General features: G+C 41.4%; 1 protein-coding gene across 1 annotated transcript in view; it reads left to right on the forward strand.

The window, feature by feature from the left end:
- ST7L (suppression of tumorigenicity 7 like) overlaps positions 1-14,049 on the forward strand; it is a 31,499-nt gene extending 17,450 nt beyond the window's left edge. Inside the window, 5 exon segments of the mRNA XM_073320098.2 lie at positions 675-777; positions 8,527-8,677; positions 9,985-10,077; positions 13,747-13,898; positions 13,901-14,049. Of these exon segments, the coding sequence (XP_073176199.1) occupies positions 675-777; positions 8,527-8,677; positions 9,985-10,077; positions 13,747-13,898; positions 13,901-13,930 (529 nt within the window). The 3' untranslated portion in view covers positions 13,931-14,049.
- The last annotated feature ends 5,181 nt before the right edge of the window (positions 14,050-19,230 follow it).

Consider the following 19,230-nt stretch of genomic DNA (forward strand, 5'->3'; position numbering starts at 1 on the left):
TCATGAGCAAATGTTCAGCTTCTCTCTTCTTCTGTTATTCTCGTGCTTCCTTTAAAGTATACATTACACACACAACTAGTCCATACAAATATCCGATATTTAGCTCTTCTGGATTTTAGATGGTTCACTCTTCCTGAGCGCGTGCTGAGATGATGGAGGGTGTGTGTGGAAGATGGATGCTTGACCCTTCATGGAGATTGGTGCTCCTCTTTCCCCCCCCCCCCCGCTCTGGTTGCTTGCTGACTGCATCCTCTGCTAATTTTAGCTTTGCCTCTTAGTGTGTGTCATCATAAAATCTTGTAATGCTAATTGAATGCTCAGCTTTCAGTCCAGTTTCCATCTGAAAACTCCAGATGCAAAAGTTTCTAGTATCTTGGTCATCACTTCAACTTCTTGTGTTTGTTATGCTCCAGAGAAAATAATTCCATAGCGCCACTTGGTTTCCAAAAGCTTAAGATGCCTTTGGCACGTGAATAAGGATGGTAGTCAAGATACCTGAGTCAGTCACCTGTGGTGGTGAACTGCATAAAGAGCAAAGCAGGGCTGAGCCAAAATGCGTTTTCTCATTCTCAAGAATCAGTCTTTCCCACAGTTTATGATGAGCTTCAATCTTAAAGTATCATTCTTGTTTGCATTTTCTTTAGTAAATTGTTGAGTTTGGGTTTTCCATGCAGGTTCTCTCCAGAAACAGCCTCCAGAAGAGGGCTCAGCACAGCAGAAATTAATGCTGTGGAAGCAATTCACAGAGCTGTGGAATTTAACCCTCATGTCCCAAAGGTAAGAACTGACTTTTTTTCTCCTTATGGGGATCAATTTAGCTTACTATCTGAAATATAGTCACTATTTGCAGTGGTCCTGGAGTCTCGCTATCTCTGTGGAACATGTGACTACTTCTCTGTGGTTGAAGTAGGCTGAGGGTAGCTCATGTAAAACCTGAAACTACTTGGAAATCCTGGGTGAATCGTAGCATGGGTAGAAATAATAGCATCCACCACTAATGACTGCTATAGTTGAAGTTGCAAATCAGCTTCCTTGGTATCTTCTTGTTCTTGCACATTTGTAACTTTTCCAGCCTTTAAACTCAGTCTTGTATATAGTCTATAAGAAGAAGGTTTTTTCACTAGGAGGGTGGTGAAACACTGGAATGGGTTACCTAGGGAGATGATGGAATCTCCTTCCTTAGAAGTTTTCAAGGTCAGGCTTGACAAAGCCCTGCCTGGGGTGATTTAGCTGGGGATTGGTCCTGCTTTGAGCAGGGGGTTGGACTAGATGACCTCCTTAGGTCCCTTCCAACCCTGATATTCTATGATTCTATTCTATGATAAGGTTGCGCTTTGGGCAGTTCATAAAATGGTTGTAAAATACAGGTTAAGAACATTTGAAAATACACTACAGCACATGTTCAGTGGAAAACTGAAAGTGGCATTTCTAAACATAGATTCAGTAGTCATGTGGCAGCAGCTGTTTGACTGCATGGTGAAGTGCCCATACAACTGAGCTGATTTAAACATGCAAAGTGTGTTTAAAAGTAATTGTCACTCTCCTGCTGCTGCTACCATCCTGAGAACCTGTGGCCTAAAGGAATTAGCTGGAATGCTTGGGTTCTCAGGACAAATTTTTTGGTGGCCTCAGAGTGTGGCCACCAACTCTTGATGGTGGCCGCTCTCACACTTTTTCCTAATATACTTCGAGGGTTAAAAAAACCAAATAAATATGCACATATACACATCCAAATTGTTGTAATTTATTTATTGCTAGCTAGTAAGTCTGTTGTGAAAAGTGATGTTAACAAACATACAAGTAGCACTTTTCACAGGAGACTTAATCAGCCCTGGCAAGCCTGGGGGCAAATTAAGCCCCAGATGGAGGGTCGGGGAAGCAGCGGGGGCCAGTGGGGCTGGGGGAGGCATCAAGGGCCTGAAGCCCTGTGGTCATAGCCCAAAGCAGGACTGGCTCTAGGCACCAGCGAAGCAACACAGTTCCAGGGGCAGCATTCTGGCCATCTTTTTTTTTTTTTTTTTTGCTTGGGCAGTTGTGCGCTTGGGGCAGTGAAAAACCTAGAGCCAGCCCTGGCCCAAAGCCCCATGGGGAGAGGCCGGGGCCCAGGGACAGAGCTCAAAGCCATGTGGCCGGAGCCTGGGGCCTGCCACTGTGCAGCCAGAACCTGCGGCTGGAACCTGAAGCCCTGCGGCCAGAGCCTGCTGCCCCACCACCCCAGGGCTGAAGCCCAGAGCCTGAGCCTCATCACCCCTGGGAAGGTGGGGAACTCACTGGCTCCCTGCTCCTCCAGTGTTGTGCCCCAGGTAACTCCAGGGGGGGCAGGGCCAGCCCGTACTGGTGGCCCCAGCAACCAACCCCAAGGCGGTGCATCCAGGAGCAACTGGGAGGGGGAAGGGGCATTACTTCCACCCCCCTCCCACCCCGATCACAGCCCAGGAGGCTGTGTCCTCAAGAAAAGCTCCTGATGGCTGCATGCAGCCATGGTGGCCGCATTAGAGAAATGCTAGACTTCTTGATTTCTAGTCCAACTTCTGCTCCTAACTTAGTATTTAGCACTTTCCAAACATTTAATTAAGTCTCTTAGCACACCAGTAGAGTAGGTAAAAATATAATTGTCCCCACTTCACAGATGGGAAAACAGGCACAAAGAGTGGGAATGACTTTCCCAAAATTTTGTGTTAGAACTAGGATTAGAAACCACATGTCCTGGTTGCTGTGCCCGTGCATAATCCACCACTATAACACTTCTCAAACAAGGCACTTAACTTCTGTCAGTTTCCCCATCTGTAAAATGGGCACAATACTGGTACTTGTCTAATGGGTATGACCTTTACTACTATTCAACTTCTTGTTGGGGAAATTACAACCACTGAGGTTAAGGGTGTCCAGAAGCAGATATAGATGGAAGCTGTTTAGTTTGACGATTTTATGATAACCTCATCTTTGATGGAACACCCCCATTTAACCCAAGGTGAATTGGGACTATAATTATTGTATGTTGGTACAAACTGTTCTTGAATTAGAAATTTGGGCATAAGTAGCAAAATTTCATGCTCTTAATAGTAGCTTCTCTGACAATTTCAAACAATGAATCTGTTAGATCAAATTTCCTGTGTTTTAACTATAACTAAAAGCTTTTTCTAAACATCTGAAATTTTGGCATTTGCAAGTGCAGATAAAGACTGGACATGTAAAAGATCAAATAATTAACAATAGAGAACAGATGATTCCCAAAAGGATGGCTGAGTCATCATTTTAGTCCCTAGTTAATTTCTGTACCAATCTCTCTCAAAAATTTCTCCCACTTGTAAATAAACAAGTGCATGGAATAATATTCCGATATTCCCCTCCAAGGCAAACTGCACAATATGTCTAGTTTAGCACAGACTGCCTACTACTGTTACAGCAGTAATTACATACTAGAAGAAATCCTGCTGCTGCCACAAAGCTAGTAGAATGCTTAAGGGCCCAGAAGCCATGACACAACTTCTGGGAGAAAATGGTGAATTGGCTGCATTTTCATGCTGTCCTGGCTAGTAAAGGCTCTGTGATCTAGTGATTACAGGACTAGAAGTCAAGATGATACTGAGGTCTCATGTGACCGAAGAGAGTAATTTACTGGAATATCTTTGGCAAGCTCCTTCACCACCTTACACACCACTTGTTCTACCTGCAAACTTGGGGCAAAGACAGAAGATTACTCTTCTGAAACTTTTGACAACCGTCTGCTTACCAGAGGACTTTCCAGGCTTGTTTTCCTAAACATCTCCTGGGACTAACAACTTTTCTATGTAGTAAAGCCACCTTTTTAACTCTGTACTTGATAACATTGGCAAGAGTTAGCGTTATCTTTAAAGAACATAGCAGCAAAACGGCTACAGATAGAATTGTTTATCAGGGATTCTTTGCCATTTCCCCCTCTAGTTTTAAAGGGCCTGGCTATCTGTAGCATGCATTTTGTTAAAGAGGGAAACTTAGTGTGGTGGATTAATCTCCCTTGGCTGCAAATATTTCATTAGCACTGATTGCTTCTACAGGGCTTTGATTCATCTGAATAAATAATAGTTTGAACAATTCTAGGCTTAACCGCTATCCATAAACACATGTAAGCTGCTACATGCTTGTGGTTACATAGGAAGATCTTTTAAAAATCAGCAGCGTATTTAAGATATTTATGCCTAGATGAGAAATGGCTTATTTGGTTATCGCTTGCAGACTGTGACAGCAGTAGCTTCCTTACTGTGAGAATGTCTGTGAAGCTGAAAAACAAGAGTGTCAGAACACACTTTTCATTCAGCTTCAGCCTTCAGGAGAACCGAATGAAATATAAAACTGAACAAATGGGCTAAATGCAACCATACCTGCAGCAGATGTCCTCGCTGTTTCACCAGGATTGTCACAATATGCCGTGATAACTGCATCCCCATGAACTGTTAAAACTGGCTTACAGCACAAGTCCTCTTCCCTGCCTGTCTAAGCCTCTCTGTGCAGTATTTCCTGCTAAGACAAGTCTTATGTCTGTACGCTCCCCTTATCAGGGAAATGTTCTTGAGGACTGTGGTAATTCCAACCCATTATTGGTATTAGGCCATTTAATATTTATATTACAGTCATACTTGGAGGCCCGGACCAGGTCTCTGTGCAAGGTGCTATACAAACTACAGTCATGGTTCCTGTCCCCAAAAGCTTACAATCCATGCTAAAATTTCCTGTCCTCCCCAGGGCAGTCTGCTTGTGTGCTACTGAAGGCACTGTCAGGCAAGGGTAAGGGCTAATTAAAATGTGTAGTCTTCAAAATCCCTGAAGCTGGACAGGCCTCTCCAAGGAGTAACTACTTATTTTGTTTTTCTAGATTATTGGCAAGAGCACCTCTAAAACCCTGATAATTGTATGAGATCTGAGATCTCTAATTCAGAACAGTATGTGTTCATCTCCCGCCCCCGCCCCCCCCTTGGTCTGTGTATGAAGAAAAATAAAACTAATTCACTCTTGTGCTGCAGGTCATGTCTGCTAATACCTGAAGTGGCCAGGATATTAGACACCCCAAGCAGGACATGTACCTGAAATCTAGAGCAGGGCAGGAATTTTTTGCCTAGGGAAAATGTCAATTTGTTGAAAAAGAAACTCTTCATGGAAATGTCAGTTTTGACAAAATCTCTGGGAAGAGGGAGCAAGAGATGTCCCCTGCCAGAACTTCCCACAGCCTGATGGTTAGGGCACTCACCTCTGCTAAAGGAGACTCAGGTTCAAGCCCCCTGCTCCAAATTAGGCAGAGTAGGGGATTGAAGCTGTCCCCCCACATACCAGACACTTGCCCTAACCACTGGGATATTGGCTATTCCAGGGTGGGTCTCTTTCTCTCTCTCTCCTATACGTGTTTTTTCTTGAAAAATTTCAAAAGGTCTAGATTTTTGTTCCAATGCACAATGCAAACAAAAGTTGAAACCTCAGAATTTTTTGTGAAATGGAATTCTTGTTTTCAGGTTAACCTTACTGAACTCTCAGCAACCTCTTTACTATATAATATGCAAGTTATAGTCTTGAAAGTGGAAAGTTGGCTTAGCCCTAATTCTCCTCAACTAATCATGGAGTCCAAATGAATCTAGCCATGAAGGTCTGAATTTATCTATTCACTGTGTTCTGTCTGCCTGTCCAGTTTAATAGAATGTGCATGGAGAAAGCTAATTGCTGAGAGAAATTGCTGCTTGTTCGCATGATTGATCAAGAGTGTAGCAAGTTCATTTCAGGCAGTCTCAGACAGATTTTTCTTCAGACTGTGCCTTTAGGGGAAGAAGATTATAACAGGTTACCATTATCTAAAAGTTCTTTTATTTTGTGTATCCTTCACTTCCTTCAAAACCCTTATGCTCTTTGAAAGAGTTATATTAACTACTTAATGTGAGGCGCATTCACTAGTTTTGTAGACAATCAAATAAATTAGTATTATGTTTCAATAACCATATCTTCTCCTCTAATCATGTGCCAGTTGAGACTTTTATTATTTGTATTACAGTAGTACCTAAGGGTCCCAGTTGAGATTGGGAGCCCATTGTTTGTGACCTGAAGAGTTTACAGTCTAAACAGACAAAGCAGACAAAAGGTGGGCGGGGAAATGGGCACAGGGAGTGAAGTGACTTACCCAAGGTCACACAGAAGGTCAGTGCCAAAGCTGGGAATAGAACCCAGCTCTTCTGAGTCTCAGTCCATTGTCCTATCCCCTGACCAAAAATGTATGTACATAAGAGAGAAATCCATCTTTCTTTGCATTTAATGAAAGTGGTTGGTTTGGGGGAATAACATTATGCTGTATTACACAGCATTCAAGATTAACACTAAGAAAGGAGAAGGGAAGTGAACAAGAGGTTTTTCCTTCCATTGCAGTGACACTTCTTTGAGATGGATCTTATTTTGAAAGGGTGGGGGTCATCTTAACATATTCTTTTGTTTCCCCCTTTAGAGGTGAGGTACTGAGTCACAGCTGTCAATCCAGACCCCTGTAGTATGTTATAATAGGAAGGAAATACAGGCACTGAGATGTAACCAGGAGATGATTAGGAAAGGGTGTCTCAATATTGCAAATACAAGTTTGCTTTGAATTGGGTAAGCTAGTATCTTTGAGTAGCTTTTGGAAATAGACATTTTCAGCATTAGTACCTGGTTTGTTTTTTATTACCTAAAACTAAATGGTTAAACAGGGACTATAAGAAGTTAAGTTCAAAAATTCGCAACTGCATCTTTTATTTGGACAGCACGGTAAGTGTGCATGGCATGACACACACAAGGCAGAATACATGATCCCTGCCCTCTAGAACTGACAAACATGTTATTGAGGCACTAATAATTACATTGAGGCTTCACCATTGCTGCTACATTTTCCTTCCCTTACTGTTTAAGCACTTAATTCAACTGCCAACTAGTCACTGCAGAGAGCGTGAGGAGTCATGTCAAAGGTCAGATATTTGAGACCATTTTCCCACAGCAGCCCTGTGCGAGTGATCCTTTACCGTGTTAAAAAAAATAAAAAATAGAAGGGATTAAAAAGGATTAGCAAGAATATTACCCTCCAGAGTGCAGGCCCAAGGCACTAAGAGAAGAACCTAGCCAGGCAGTAAATGTGCTTTATTTGGCCAGAGCACAACCTCTGCTACATTCCTTCAAGAATCTGAATGGGAAAAGTTAAGTCCCCAAACTGGATTAGTAAATAATCTCATAGTTTGTGGCATCTGCTGAAATAAATTGGTGAGTTGACTGCATTCTTATACTTTGGGAGGGAGTTAAAGGAATTGCCAGCTACACTGATCAAAGATGAGGATTAACTTTGGCCATTATTGAGTGGGACACTATATACTATGAAAGGACAACTCATAAGCGTATACTAGAAAATTGGAACATTCATTTTAAACTTGTAAAATTATTTAACATTTCTTAAAAACAAAGTTGAGGATTAAAACAAATTGGCTTCTCCTCCTCTGCTGCATTTAAAAAAAATAAAAATAAACTGAACCTCCTGTAAGGTTTTAGAAAAATGTAAAATGTTTGTTTAGTAATTCTGCAATTTTCATAGTGCATATGCTCAGTTTTATGCTTGCCACCTCTCATTCTGAGCATCTAAAATTGGGAGTTCACTGCCTGGAAACAAGTCAGCTGTTCTGCCTGTGTATCGGCGCATTTCTGCCTTCTCCCATCAGCTTGTAACAGCAGTTATAGTTGTGCCAGCACAACACAGCTGTGAATTAAAGATGGGATTTTCAAAAAAGTGCTCAACATTGGTTTAACTCAGCTCCCATTAAAGTCAGTGGAATTAGAGTTAGATCCATGCTTGATGCTTCCGAAAATACTGTTCTAAACTTTATAATCAAGGATATACCTGGTAGCCTGGCACTTAGCATCAGTTTCTAATTTGAACCTGACACTTGGGAACTAACAGATATTAAAACCTTTAGATTGAAAGTTTTCAGAGGCAAAGGTATCAAGGTGCAAATCAACCTAGACTTGCAGCAAGCACTTCAGTGTCATAGCATTAACATTGCTTTACATGGAGCTCTTAACAGATTTAACGGCTGACTTCTGGGATACCTGCGCATGAAACACTTGTGCTAAATCAGTTCACTTTCCTTTGGCATTCATGGAGCACAACCTGATGCAGCATAAAATGTGTGTCTATGTGTGTGCGTTTCCCCAGATAAATTACCTTATGTGTTATGATCCAGGAACTACACTCCAGCCATAGAAGTGTTTATCTCCTCACTGAAGTAAAATGCAAATCCATTTTGATAGCACGTATACTTCTTAACATTCTGAATGTAACATTCTGCTGAGTTTAGCAGCCCAACCTCCCAGTTTTTCTGTGTAAATAAGATCTGGCAAGAATTTATCAGAACTGGGCCCTAAATTGCAATGCCTCCCTAATGCATGAAAGACCTCCATATGCTATGTTCTGATCATTTTGAAAAATTTGGGGAAATCAAGGATTTGGGCATGGCCCTGTAATTAAGCATGCTTTCTCTTTCCATTTTCTACTTCTAGTACTTACTAGAAATGAAAAGCTTAATTCTACCTCCAGAGCATATTCTGAAACGAGGGGACAGTGAGGCAGTAGCATATGCTTTCTTCCATCTTCAGCACTGGAAGCGGATAGAAGGGGCCCTTAACCTGCTGCACTGTACATGGGAGGGAAGTAAGTATCTTTTTTTTCCAGTGCAGCTAGCTAATCCCTCTACCTTTTATTCAAATAATTCATAACTGGCATACTTTAACCAGCGTCTGAGCTTCCTTAAGGCATCCTTGTTCAGTTCAGTTTCAAAGGGAACTCAGCGCTCTTGTTTGGCTTTTTGCTGGAGATGCTTAATTGATGCCACATTACAGGAAGGCGAAGGGATTTACCCAGGGGGATGCAGACAACTACAGTCAAGCAATACAAGTATTCGTATTCATCAGCAGGCCTCCAACGATAGCTGTTCACAGCCATATACGGAACTAACACTTTTTGTGGCCTCCACCAACTTGTTACCTCCCCCCAAAAGCTCCCCAGGGTGTCTGTGTCAATTGGAGCCAGTGCCACCAAGCAGCCAGGGTATAAAAAGCAGAATTGAGGCTGCAGACACACTTACCTAGAGAGGGACCAAGGGCTGAGAACAGCCAGCCACTGACCCGGGGCGGGGCGGAGAGTAGGTCCTGTACAGTCACCTAGGAAGAGGTCTGTGTTCGCTTAGCAGCCAGCCAGCAACAGCTCCTGTGCTCCTGCTGGCAGGTCAGGATGAGGAGCAGCAGCAGCCTCAACAAGACCAGAGCAGAAGAGACCAATCCACCTCAGATCAAGACCCCGTTGGATTTGTTAATCGTTCATTTTTCTTCCACTGTTGGATTAAAATATGTTTATCTTAATATTTGTTAAGTCACTGTTTGGAGCTAGACAGTACAGAGACTGAAGTATCCTCTTCATTCACCCCAGAACTGGGGGCCAGCATAAGCAGCAGCAGTGCAGCGTGGCACCCCCACCCCCTCTGCCATCATGCCTTAACGTGCTGTTGCTTCCGTCTTACTCCTGGAGGGGCTTCCTCCCCGATGGAAACACGTGGGGCGGGAGGTGCAAGGAGCAGGTGCTGCTGCTTACACTGGAACGGATCTGTAGAGTAATAGGGCTCTTCCATCTCTGATGTTGCTGTCAATCTTCTCTCTCATCTGTATTTGTACAGCGCCCAGCATAATGGGGCCCCAATCCTAATAGTAAGAATTTATACTGTGGCAGGACCCAACCCAGGCTGGTATGAATTCTTACTGGAGAGATGACACCTTTCACTAAGTTCACTTCTAAAAGAAAATATAAAATACAACATGCAGCTGTTTCCAGTCTATTTCTAAATTTGCTTTCTTGGTGACTGAGATGTGCTTTCTTGGTGACTGAGATGTTCTTTCTGGTGGCATTTCGGGGGTTTGATTTGTACGTTGGTCTAGCATAAGTCTGACTGACTGTCTTGTCCTCAGCATTTAGAATGATCCCATACCCGTTAGAGAAGGGCCATCTTTTCTATCCCTATCCCAGTTGCACAGAGACAGCAGACAGAGAGCTATTGCCAAGTAAGTGGTTATTTTGTTTCTAAGTAATAACTAGAATAAAATATATGTAATAAAATTCCAGTATGTACTGTACTGTGTTGCTGTGTATTTACTCTCTTGTGTCCTTAGCTCATGAACTGCTTGTGACATGGATTCTGCTGTTTGTCTGGTGTACTTAGAAATGCACTGTGCAAATTCAACAGCAGTATACGTTGTAACCTTACATCCCAAAGGATCCCAAGGCACTTCACAAACGTGTGTGTGGGGGGAGGATATATAAATATATAATATTACATACTTTCCCACTGAAATGCAGCCACCTTTTGGATGAAATAAACTGTGTAACTGAATAGCGGCACTGCCCAACAGTTTAGTGGGGAGAGTGAGAAGCACCATACCAATTGCAACAGCAAGGGGAATTTTAGTCTTCAAGGTGCCACAAGTCCTCCTGTTCTTTTTGTGGATACAGGCTAACACGGCTGCTACTCTGAAACCTATAATAACTCTTGGCATCCTTACCAAATTCCAGTTTAGTGTGTACACCTAGATTGAGTGCCATGGGATCTTTAATGACCAATGGCTATCAGAAATTAAGTTTTCAATCTCACTTGGATGGGGTCCCCACCAATGGCAAAGCACACCTCTCTGCTGTCTCCTTAGATCAGGACCAAATCCTAGCGGAGGGTGCCACCAAGAGGTACTGAGTTGCCAGTGAGTGTTGCCCTATGTCATGAGGATTTTGTAATAACATCATGTCTGGCGGAAAGAGGCTTCCATGGCTGGTGCTTCCAAATTCTATTTCCCAACTTGGAGGGCAAGAAAACTGGGCTAGTCCTCTGTGATCACTTCTTTTTCTTTCTTTTCTTTTTTTTTTTTTTTAAGTAATGGTTCCCTGGCTGTTGTAGTGGAGCTGCTTCCTTCATCATTATCTGCAAGTAGTAGGTAGATTGATAAACATTCCAGACTCTTGCATGAGAGTACCCAGCAGAACCTTTATATTTATCATCTTTGGTTAACCTGTAGTTTGAGAGAGAACCTTATTGTTCCAAAATTTGATTTGATTAATTGTACATTCCATGGAATATTTATTATCATACATTGCTATACATCAGCAATGAGACCTAAGATTTGACACTGAAGAATGAGTCTTCTCCCCTACTTCGTTATCCAGGTATTAGCCCACATGTATTCTGTGTAAAGCAACCTGAAAATAAACCACTAGGACCGTCACTCACTCTGTCGCTTATTCACTTAGATGATAATGGGGCTCTTGTTTCATCTTACCTACTGGTGGGATTCTAAATGTGGGCTTCTACATCTCTTGAAATCTCAGCTTCTTCATGGAATTGCAGGGGCTACTGCTAAAGTGTCAGAGGGATACAGCTGCAGAAGAGCAAACGTACACGTGTGTTTCTGTTACAAAAAGTGAAAAGTTAAATTTAAAATGTGTAACTGAAGTCTGCCCCCAGACTCCTTTAAATTATTCATTTCTCACTTATGCAGGATATTGCACAAGGAATTCCTTGGTTAGTGACTAACCCTAAGCTGTAGGCTTTCCAGCATAATTAAACACCAGCACATGCATGTATTTCAACACAATCATTCACACATTCCTGTTACATTTTAAATACAAGGCTATTCATAAATAAAGCCATTTTAACATTTTTTTATTGTGCAGCTTTCTCAAGAAGTCTTGGAATTTTAAAAAAATCAATACTTTTAATATATTTAAAATAGAAAGTAAACCAAATTGAGGCTTAAATTGATAAACTTCAAATAGAAGGCTAATTGTTCTAATTGGTAATGATGCACAGAGAGAGAGCTCTGACCATGCAGAAATCTATTTAGCTCTCTTTACATACTTTGGGCCTGATCCTGCATTCCTTGTGTAGTGGCAGTTCTGGGAGCGTAAGGAATTCTTGTATATTTTTGTTTGTTGCGCTCCCCAATTTTTCCTGCCTTTCTTTCTTTTGTGTTCAGGTTGCTAGTCTTCTACTATTTGTTCCTCTCTCTAGTTCCTGTTTAAAAAGCACCCCCTCACAACCCATATATGTCCTTAATATATGGTTACACACCATTCTCTGAGCTGACCATGTCCCAGTTAGGTTTTTATGAGGATGGCTGATGGTAGATGGGGTGTATTGCATGTTATGTTTCATCATGGGCAGGCCACTGCTTTGTTTGTCCAGTAGAAGAACAGCATGGATATCCTAGTAGTCTGCTAAGTAACAGGGACGACTAGATGTCAAGGAGGTGAAATGAGAGAGAATCTTGAGGGGGACACCCTTAAGCATGTTTGATTAGGACTTATTTTCTTTCCCTTTGGCATCTGGCCTCACAGAAAGCCTTATGCATTCCACACCGTTGTGCTTCAGAATCTCAGCTTTCATTCAACCTTTTTTTTCTAGCCTTCATGGGTTACAAAGGAAAGGTTGCATCGCAGATTGGGTCACATTTGCAGTTATCACTTCCTGAATTTGCAGGCAACCTGAAACCTGGTGACAGCTTGATTTAACTCTGTCATCTTTAAATTTCCTTCTGTAGCCTACTGAAAGCGTGCACAGCCCCAAAGTGAATAATAAAAAAATAAATAACACTGGCTATTGCACTGACAATTTATATATCTATTTTCCATGTTTAATTAAATCAAAAGGTACTTTTTGCTGGGTCTGCTCCAGAATTAAGTCTAGCTTACTGAGGAATACACAGGACTTTCCATACTTAATTGCATGTACAGACCCTGCCTGTTCCTTTTATTTTAAAACATTGCAAAATTCTTGGATAAAAAATCTAGAATTGTCACAGTCCCTAGATGGTGACTACTTTCAATGTCTTGAGCTGTGAAAGCTCCATATTCCACTCCCAAGAGCTGTCTAGTGAAATTATTTTGATTTCTTTGCCCTAAAGTGTAAGTAATGGTTGTGTACAAAATTTGTACCCCAGTCTTGATGCTGTTTTCTTTGAGATCTGCTTTGTCAATTGCTCTGAAATTTACTGTAGCCTGCCAGCTTGCGGTCTTTGGGAAGTTTTAACAGAATCTGACCATGTATATTATCTGATTTGCTTTCAGAATTATTTTACTTTTTAGACATGGGAATTCTTAAGCTAGAAAAACATGACATAAAAAGTAGGAAAAAAATAGGGTGCTTGCTTTTTAAAACATTGGCGTTCACTAAAATAACAGAATTTAGCATTTGTAACTGTTAAAAATTCCTTGATTATTTAAATTGGACCAAGTGTTTTCATTGGAACCTTTGTCTTGATGACATCTTGTGAGTTTTATGTTACTTTCTTCTCTTCTGTCGCAACAGTTGATTCCAAAACTTAACCCTGCAATGTTCTACAAAATAAAGGAGGGGGAAAAAGTGGTGGGGGAAGGATAGCTTTAGTGACACCAATAAATAACTGAAGAGCAAAAACATGTAGTATATTAGAAAACATATCAGGACTAAGCCACTTAAATATGCTTTGAGTAAATGTCAGGGGTTTAGTCTTGTGTTGCACTTAAGCTTTGGGTCCATGTATATGTCCTTTGGAACTATAAATCTGAATGTAAAACACTAGCTGCTCTGCAATAATAGTTCTCTTTGACATCTTTGTATAATGTAAACTGGTGTGTAATTATGACCTTTTGTAAAACAGTCAATGGATATTAAAATGTCAAATAACTTTTCAATATTTCCCTTTCAGCGTTTCATGATGTCTCCGTTTACCCACAGAAGGAGCTTCCTTTTTTCATCCACTTCACAGCAGGGTTGTGTTCCTTTTCGGCAATGCTTGCCGTTCTCACACACCAATTCCCTGAACTCATGGTCATTTTTGCTAAAGCTATAAGTATTGTCTCCAGTCCAGGACTTGCTTAGAGTATCTGTGAGATATTCAGAAGCCGAGGGCCCTGTCTGTGCAGGTGTTTTGTGATGCAGTAAATATGCATTGTCATGTGCTTCTGAAGTTACTTGTCATGCAACTATTAAACTTGATTCTTCACTTGGACTCAGAGTTCCTCATTTTGTAAAGACTGTTATTTTTAGATTATAAAGCTGATTTCTGCAGATCGATCTTAGTAGATAATCAGTCCCGATTACCAACTTAGGAACAATCCAGCCCTCTCTTTCTCCCTTGGCTGGAAAGGCTGTGGAGAAGAATTTGGTTTGCACATTAGATCTATGGGTTAGTCACAGCTTCTCATTTTTAGTTTAAATTGAATTATTTGAAACAAAAGCTTCTGAATTTTGAGTTAAGGGCTCTTCAGTAACTAATGGGTTAAAACCAAAGCTATGGGAACGTTTAGACTGTAAGCTCTCTGAGGCAAGGACTCTGTTTATAGCTGCATCTTGTACCATGCCAAGGGTATTGTCTGTGCTTAACAAATAACATTTTGCACACACGCTCTCAAGCTGTTTAACCTCCTCCTCCTAGCCCATTGTTGCTTGATGCTGTTGCTTTTCATTCTGCAAAATGCTGGATAGTGACGGTCCAAAGATGCTTCAGTAGTGACATTAAGGGCTGAAAAACGTCTGCAAAACACTTCCATTGCATCAGATAAAGTTGGAAAGCAAATCAGTGAATCCCCAGAAAGCCTGCTAATAAAATAGCCCTTTTTTCACTTGCATCTCACTTCTCTCTTGTGCCTCTTCCCTCTTCTTTGCCTTTAAAGATCTGGAAGGCCAAACTGCACATGAAAGGTGTTAATTAAGTTACTTAGTGTGCTTCTGGAAAGTGCTCAGATACTGTGGTGATGAGCACGGTATAAAACCTATGTAGACTAGAGGGAGAGTGGCCTTGTGGGTAGGGCAGTGGCCTGGGACTCAGGAGACCAGCTCTTCTACTGATCATCTGGGTTTTCCCTGCTGCTTTTTTTGTCAGTTTAGACTGTAAGGTCTTCAGGGTGAGGCAGTCTCTTACTATGTGTTTGTACCGTGCTCCGTGCGGAGGCGCCCCTGTTTCAGCTGGGACCTGTAGGTGCTACTGTTTTATGAACATGCAGGCAGTATTACAGTCGCTCGGTCTCCCTGGAGCGCCTCTTCATCAATTGCATTGTGTTAAGCCACTGCTACTGTGAGCCTGGGAGGCACCGTCTACGTCCAGCCAGAGCAACGCTGTTCTCCTGCTCAGAGAGAGTTCTTTCTAAGCACGCAACAGACAGTACAAGGGGATTTTACAAAAATACTGAATGGAGTAGTACACTATGCTATGACTTTCATGATGGCCCAGGAGCCAGTCCTTAGCGGGAGGACTGGGAAACATCCCATAGCATTGTGCACCCCTTGGCTAATGTGGAAGGGTCACTGCTAGGCTCCATGGGGAGCTGCACAGAAGAGTCCAGTGACAGGGTGGAGTGAAATGGGAGTACCCTACATAGATAACTTCCATACATGCTTCTAGTAGCCCCCTCATGGAGAAATTAGCCAAGAGCTGGGATTTGTGCATTTGTATGGTGCCCGCAGCAACCCCTGGGATAGTTTGAAAAGAGCCTGTAAGGTATATATGGTAGACTGGGGGGGCTAAAGAACAAAACCAATGTTCTCCAAGTCCTTTGAGACTGATGGAAAAGCTTCTTGGGCATGTACAGCAATGAGTCTAAATGCAGCAGTTTCATTTCCATAGTGGTAATGGCATACAACATTTTCTAAGATGTTGGAGTGCAAAAGGCACCTTATACATTCAGACCTTCTTTTGTTAAACTCTTGTGACTTAAAAACACCCAAATTGATTTCTTCAAATTGTGTTAAGCAGAAACAATCAGGACTTTGCACCATTAGTAAGTAAATTGACTTCTTCTTTCATGCTAAGCTCTGTTTGTTTTGTTACCTCATTTCCTTCCTTTACCCTGTTTGTTGCATCCACTTGTTGCATCTCATCTGATACTTAAATTGTAAGCTCTTTGCAACAGGGACTGTTGTCTTATTCTTCTTGATTGCAATATGTGTACTGCAGTGGGGCCCTTAACCATTGATTGATTGGGTTTCCTAGGTGTTATATAATAGAAATAAATGAGATAAAGCCTAAAAATAGGTTCCTATGTAGTTATCTTTCTGTTGATTTAAAAATTATTTTAACACTTTGTCTGTGAACTTTGTTACTACATGGCCTGAGTGCTAAGATACTGTGGTGATATGTGGATAGATGTTAATCAAAGCTATGTAAACTTGGCACTTACACAGTTGCTGTCTTCTAACATGTTCATATTGCAGTGTAGTTCAAAACTTTTGGCTTGTCTTGGTGAAAATGAAGTTCTAAACCTTTTCTCAGGAAGAGGCACTGGTCATGAGTCACCTTGTCTTGCTTTGTAAGGAACTAATTTGTGAAAAATGCTTTTTGAAGTTGGGGTAAAACCAATAGTCAACTTGGACAAAGAAGTGGAGTGATTAAAACATCCTGTGGTTTTCACTTGTACTCTTATAGGGGCAGTGGAGCATTTCAGCCCCAGAGAAACTTCCCCACCAAGCACTGCATTGAAGACAGATTTTATTTTCATAAAATTTTACAGTGTGTGAGCTGCAAAAAATAAACTGGAAACTCTGAAAAGTGAGGGTGAAAAGGCAGATTGGAAGCCAGAGAAAATGTTTCAGTTGCTAAGAGCAAGAAAGTCTCAGAATGGGACTGACCAGGACAGAGAGGTGGATTACTTGTTTGATTCCAAGCCAGCTGTTAATTAACTGCCATTTGCATTTTAGAAACTAAAGCAATTGGATATAAAACATTCTGGTTCCAGTTCCTAGGTGGGAAGTTGAATGACTCTTACAACATAGTTAACTCGTTCTGTTTTAAGGAAGCACCATGTTCTGCTAGTATGAGCTTCAGGATGGAAGTTGGATGTAGGCTCTGATCCTGATTTACTGTGCTCAATCCCCTTACTCGTGAAATGGGGATTTCTGCCTACCTTCTGTAATGTGCTGTGAGGCACTTAGAAATGTGCTACACAGAGTATCTTGCATGTCTCACAGAGAACTGATTCTTCCCACCCACACCTTTTGTTTCTCTTCATGGTTTCTCTCCCCTGCCAGCCCCATATAAGGTTGCACATAGTGGTAACCTTCCTTCTGGCTCTCAAAAATAGGTTATGCCGCTCTAGAAAAGAGCAAAAACTATGGAGTCCTACAAGCTGCTTGCCACCCTGCTTATCCCTCAAATAAAAATCATCAAAAAATCAAAACCACGTTGCAATGTGCTTGCCCTCCTGTCTTTCATGTGGTAGCCTGGAGCACTAACCACAGAGCCACTGAACACACATTCAGTCATTATTCTGGAACTAAAAAAACCTTGAATAACTTGAGAATGAGAGAGCGTCAGACTTCCTGCTGGTGAGCAAGTCAGGTAATGAGACAGATGGAACAAAAATGCTAACTTATTTTAAAAGTGCAAAGTTCTGATGGAATCCTTGTTTTGCTGACATTCCCGCGCAGTGGTGGCCAAGCCACGCAGGTCTGAGAGCGGGGCCCCATTGCCACACTGCTCTGTTCATCTTTATGTGGGAAAATGTAGTTGGATGTGCCAGTGACAAAGTTCTGTGCTGCTTGTAATTGGCTGGCTTCATGGCAACCAGGGTCTAACTATTTGCTTGATTAATTCTTTAAGGACTGCATTAGCAGAGTTGTATGATTTCCAAAGAGATACAAGGTCAGATGTTATACTAACAAAAAATTGCTTGGGGAAGTTCTCTCTGCCGAGTTTCTTCAACCAAAAAAATATAATTTGTGTGCGTTACATTCGCTTTGCATAACAGGGAATTTGCATGTCAAGTGGAACGTTGGTGAATATGGGCAAAAGCACTAGCCTGGTTCATTCATTGGGCAGTGCTATAAATTGCCCTTATTATCCATGGGAAGGGATGGTTTTCTAGTCCCTGTTCAGCTGAAAAGATGGATGAGAAGTGTGCATGCCTCTGTGCCTCTCCCAGCAGGATCCCAATGGATAACCTTCACAGAAAGTACAGAAATGGTTGTAGTGACTTGCAGTACCCCTGGATGTGTTCTTCTCCCTGGCTGGGTGCAATAATAGTTCTTAAAGTGCCATTCAGAACAGGTGCTTCATATCGACTCTCTTAAAAGAAATTAACCCAACTAATCCAGTATGTATCAAAGCTTCCTTTTGAGGAAGAATGCCTAGTGGTTAGCACATAAACTGGGAGTCTGAAAACCTGTCCTCGAATCCTGAAAAGGCTTGGTCTTGCCACATAGTGGTATTTTTGTTTTAATAGCAGCAAAGTAGAAATGTGTTTTTGTTTTGTTTTTTGTAGTGAGCAACATAAAACTTGTCAGCTCTACAACAATCTACTGAAGTTAATATCAAGGATACAAAGCATACAACTACTGGTTTTCTGCTATTTAAAAACACAGGATTATCGCTATAAACTTGATTAATACTCAAGTGGTTAAAATTTCTTTATTCCTAAACATAAATGTGTCACTATACTGTGACTATTACATAAGTCTTATTTTTATACCTTCATAAAGATCTAATTGCCTTAAATTTATCCCTTTGAAATGGAAAAATCCTAATTCCAGGTAAATCATAATACTTTTGTGCATTTGTTTTTATTACATAGCTCAGGATTTTTTCTGTAATGGAAATTTTGAATGGTTTGATCATAGTGAAGTGTGATGCCAAGGATGGGTTTATAGAAAATCCAAGACACACAAGTGTGGGCTTGGTGGGTGAGGTAGAATGGTATGTGTAATACCTAGATTTTTCACTGTTAAGCTTTAGGTGAATGTAAACCCTAATGTCATTTCTTATATGTAATTCGTTGAGTAGATTATTTTAATCAAACCGTAGTTTTCAGCTGTTTGACTCTGTATTGTTAACTATATGCTTCATAAAAGCCCAAATGTTAATACTTCTTTGTATTGAGTTGAGTAGTCCTGGTTTAAATATTTTCACAGTTTAGTGCTTGAATTTAGTATCTTGCCGACATGCTCAGGATCTAACTGATCGCCATATTTGGGGCTGGGAAGGAATTTTCCCCGAGGTCAGAGTGGCAGAGATTCTGGAGGGCTTTCACCTTCCTCTGCAGCATGAGGCATGGGTCACATGCTGGTATGAACGAAAGTAAAATGGTGGAGTCTCTGTAACTCGAAGCCTTTACATCGCAATTGAAGACTTCAGTAAGTCAGCTGGAGGCTATGGGCCTATTTCAGAAGCGGGCGGGTGAGGTTCTATGGCCTGCAGTGT

The sequence above is a fragment of the Lepidochelys kempii genome, chromosome 21 (assembly GCF_965140285.1).
Source record: "Lepidochelys kempii isolate rLepKem1 chromosome 21, rLepKem1.hap1, whole genome shotgun sequence".
NCBI lineage: Eukaryota > Metazoa > Chordata > Testudines > Cheloniidae > Lepidochelys > Lepidochelys kempii.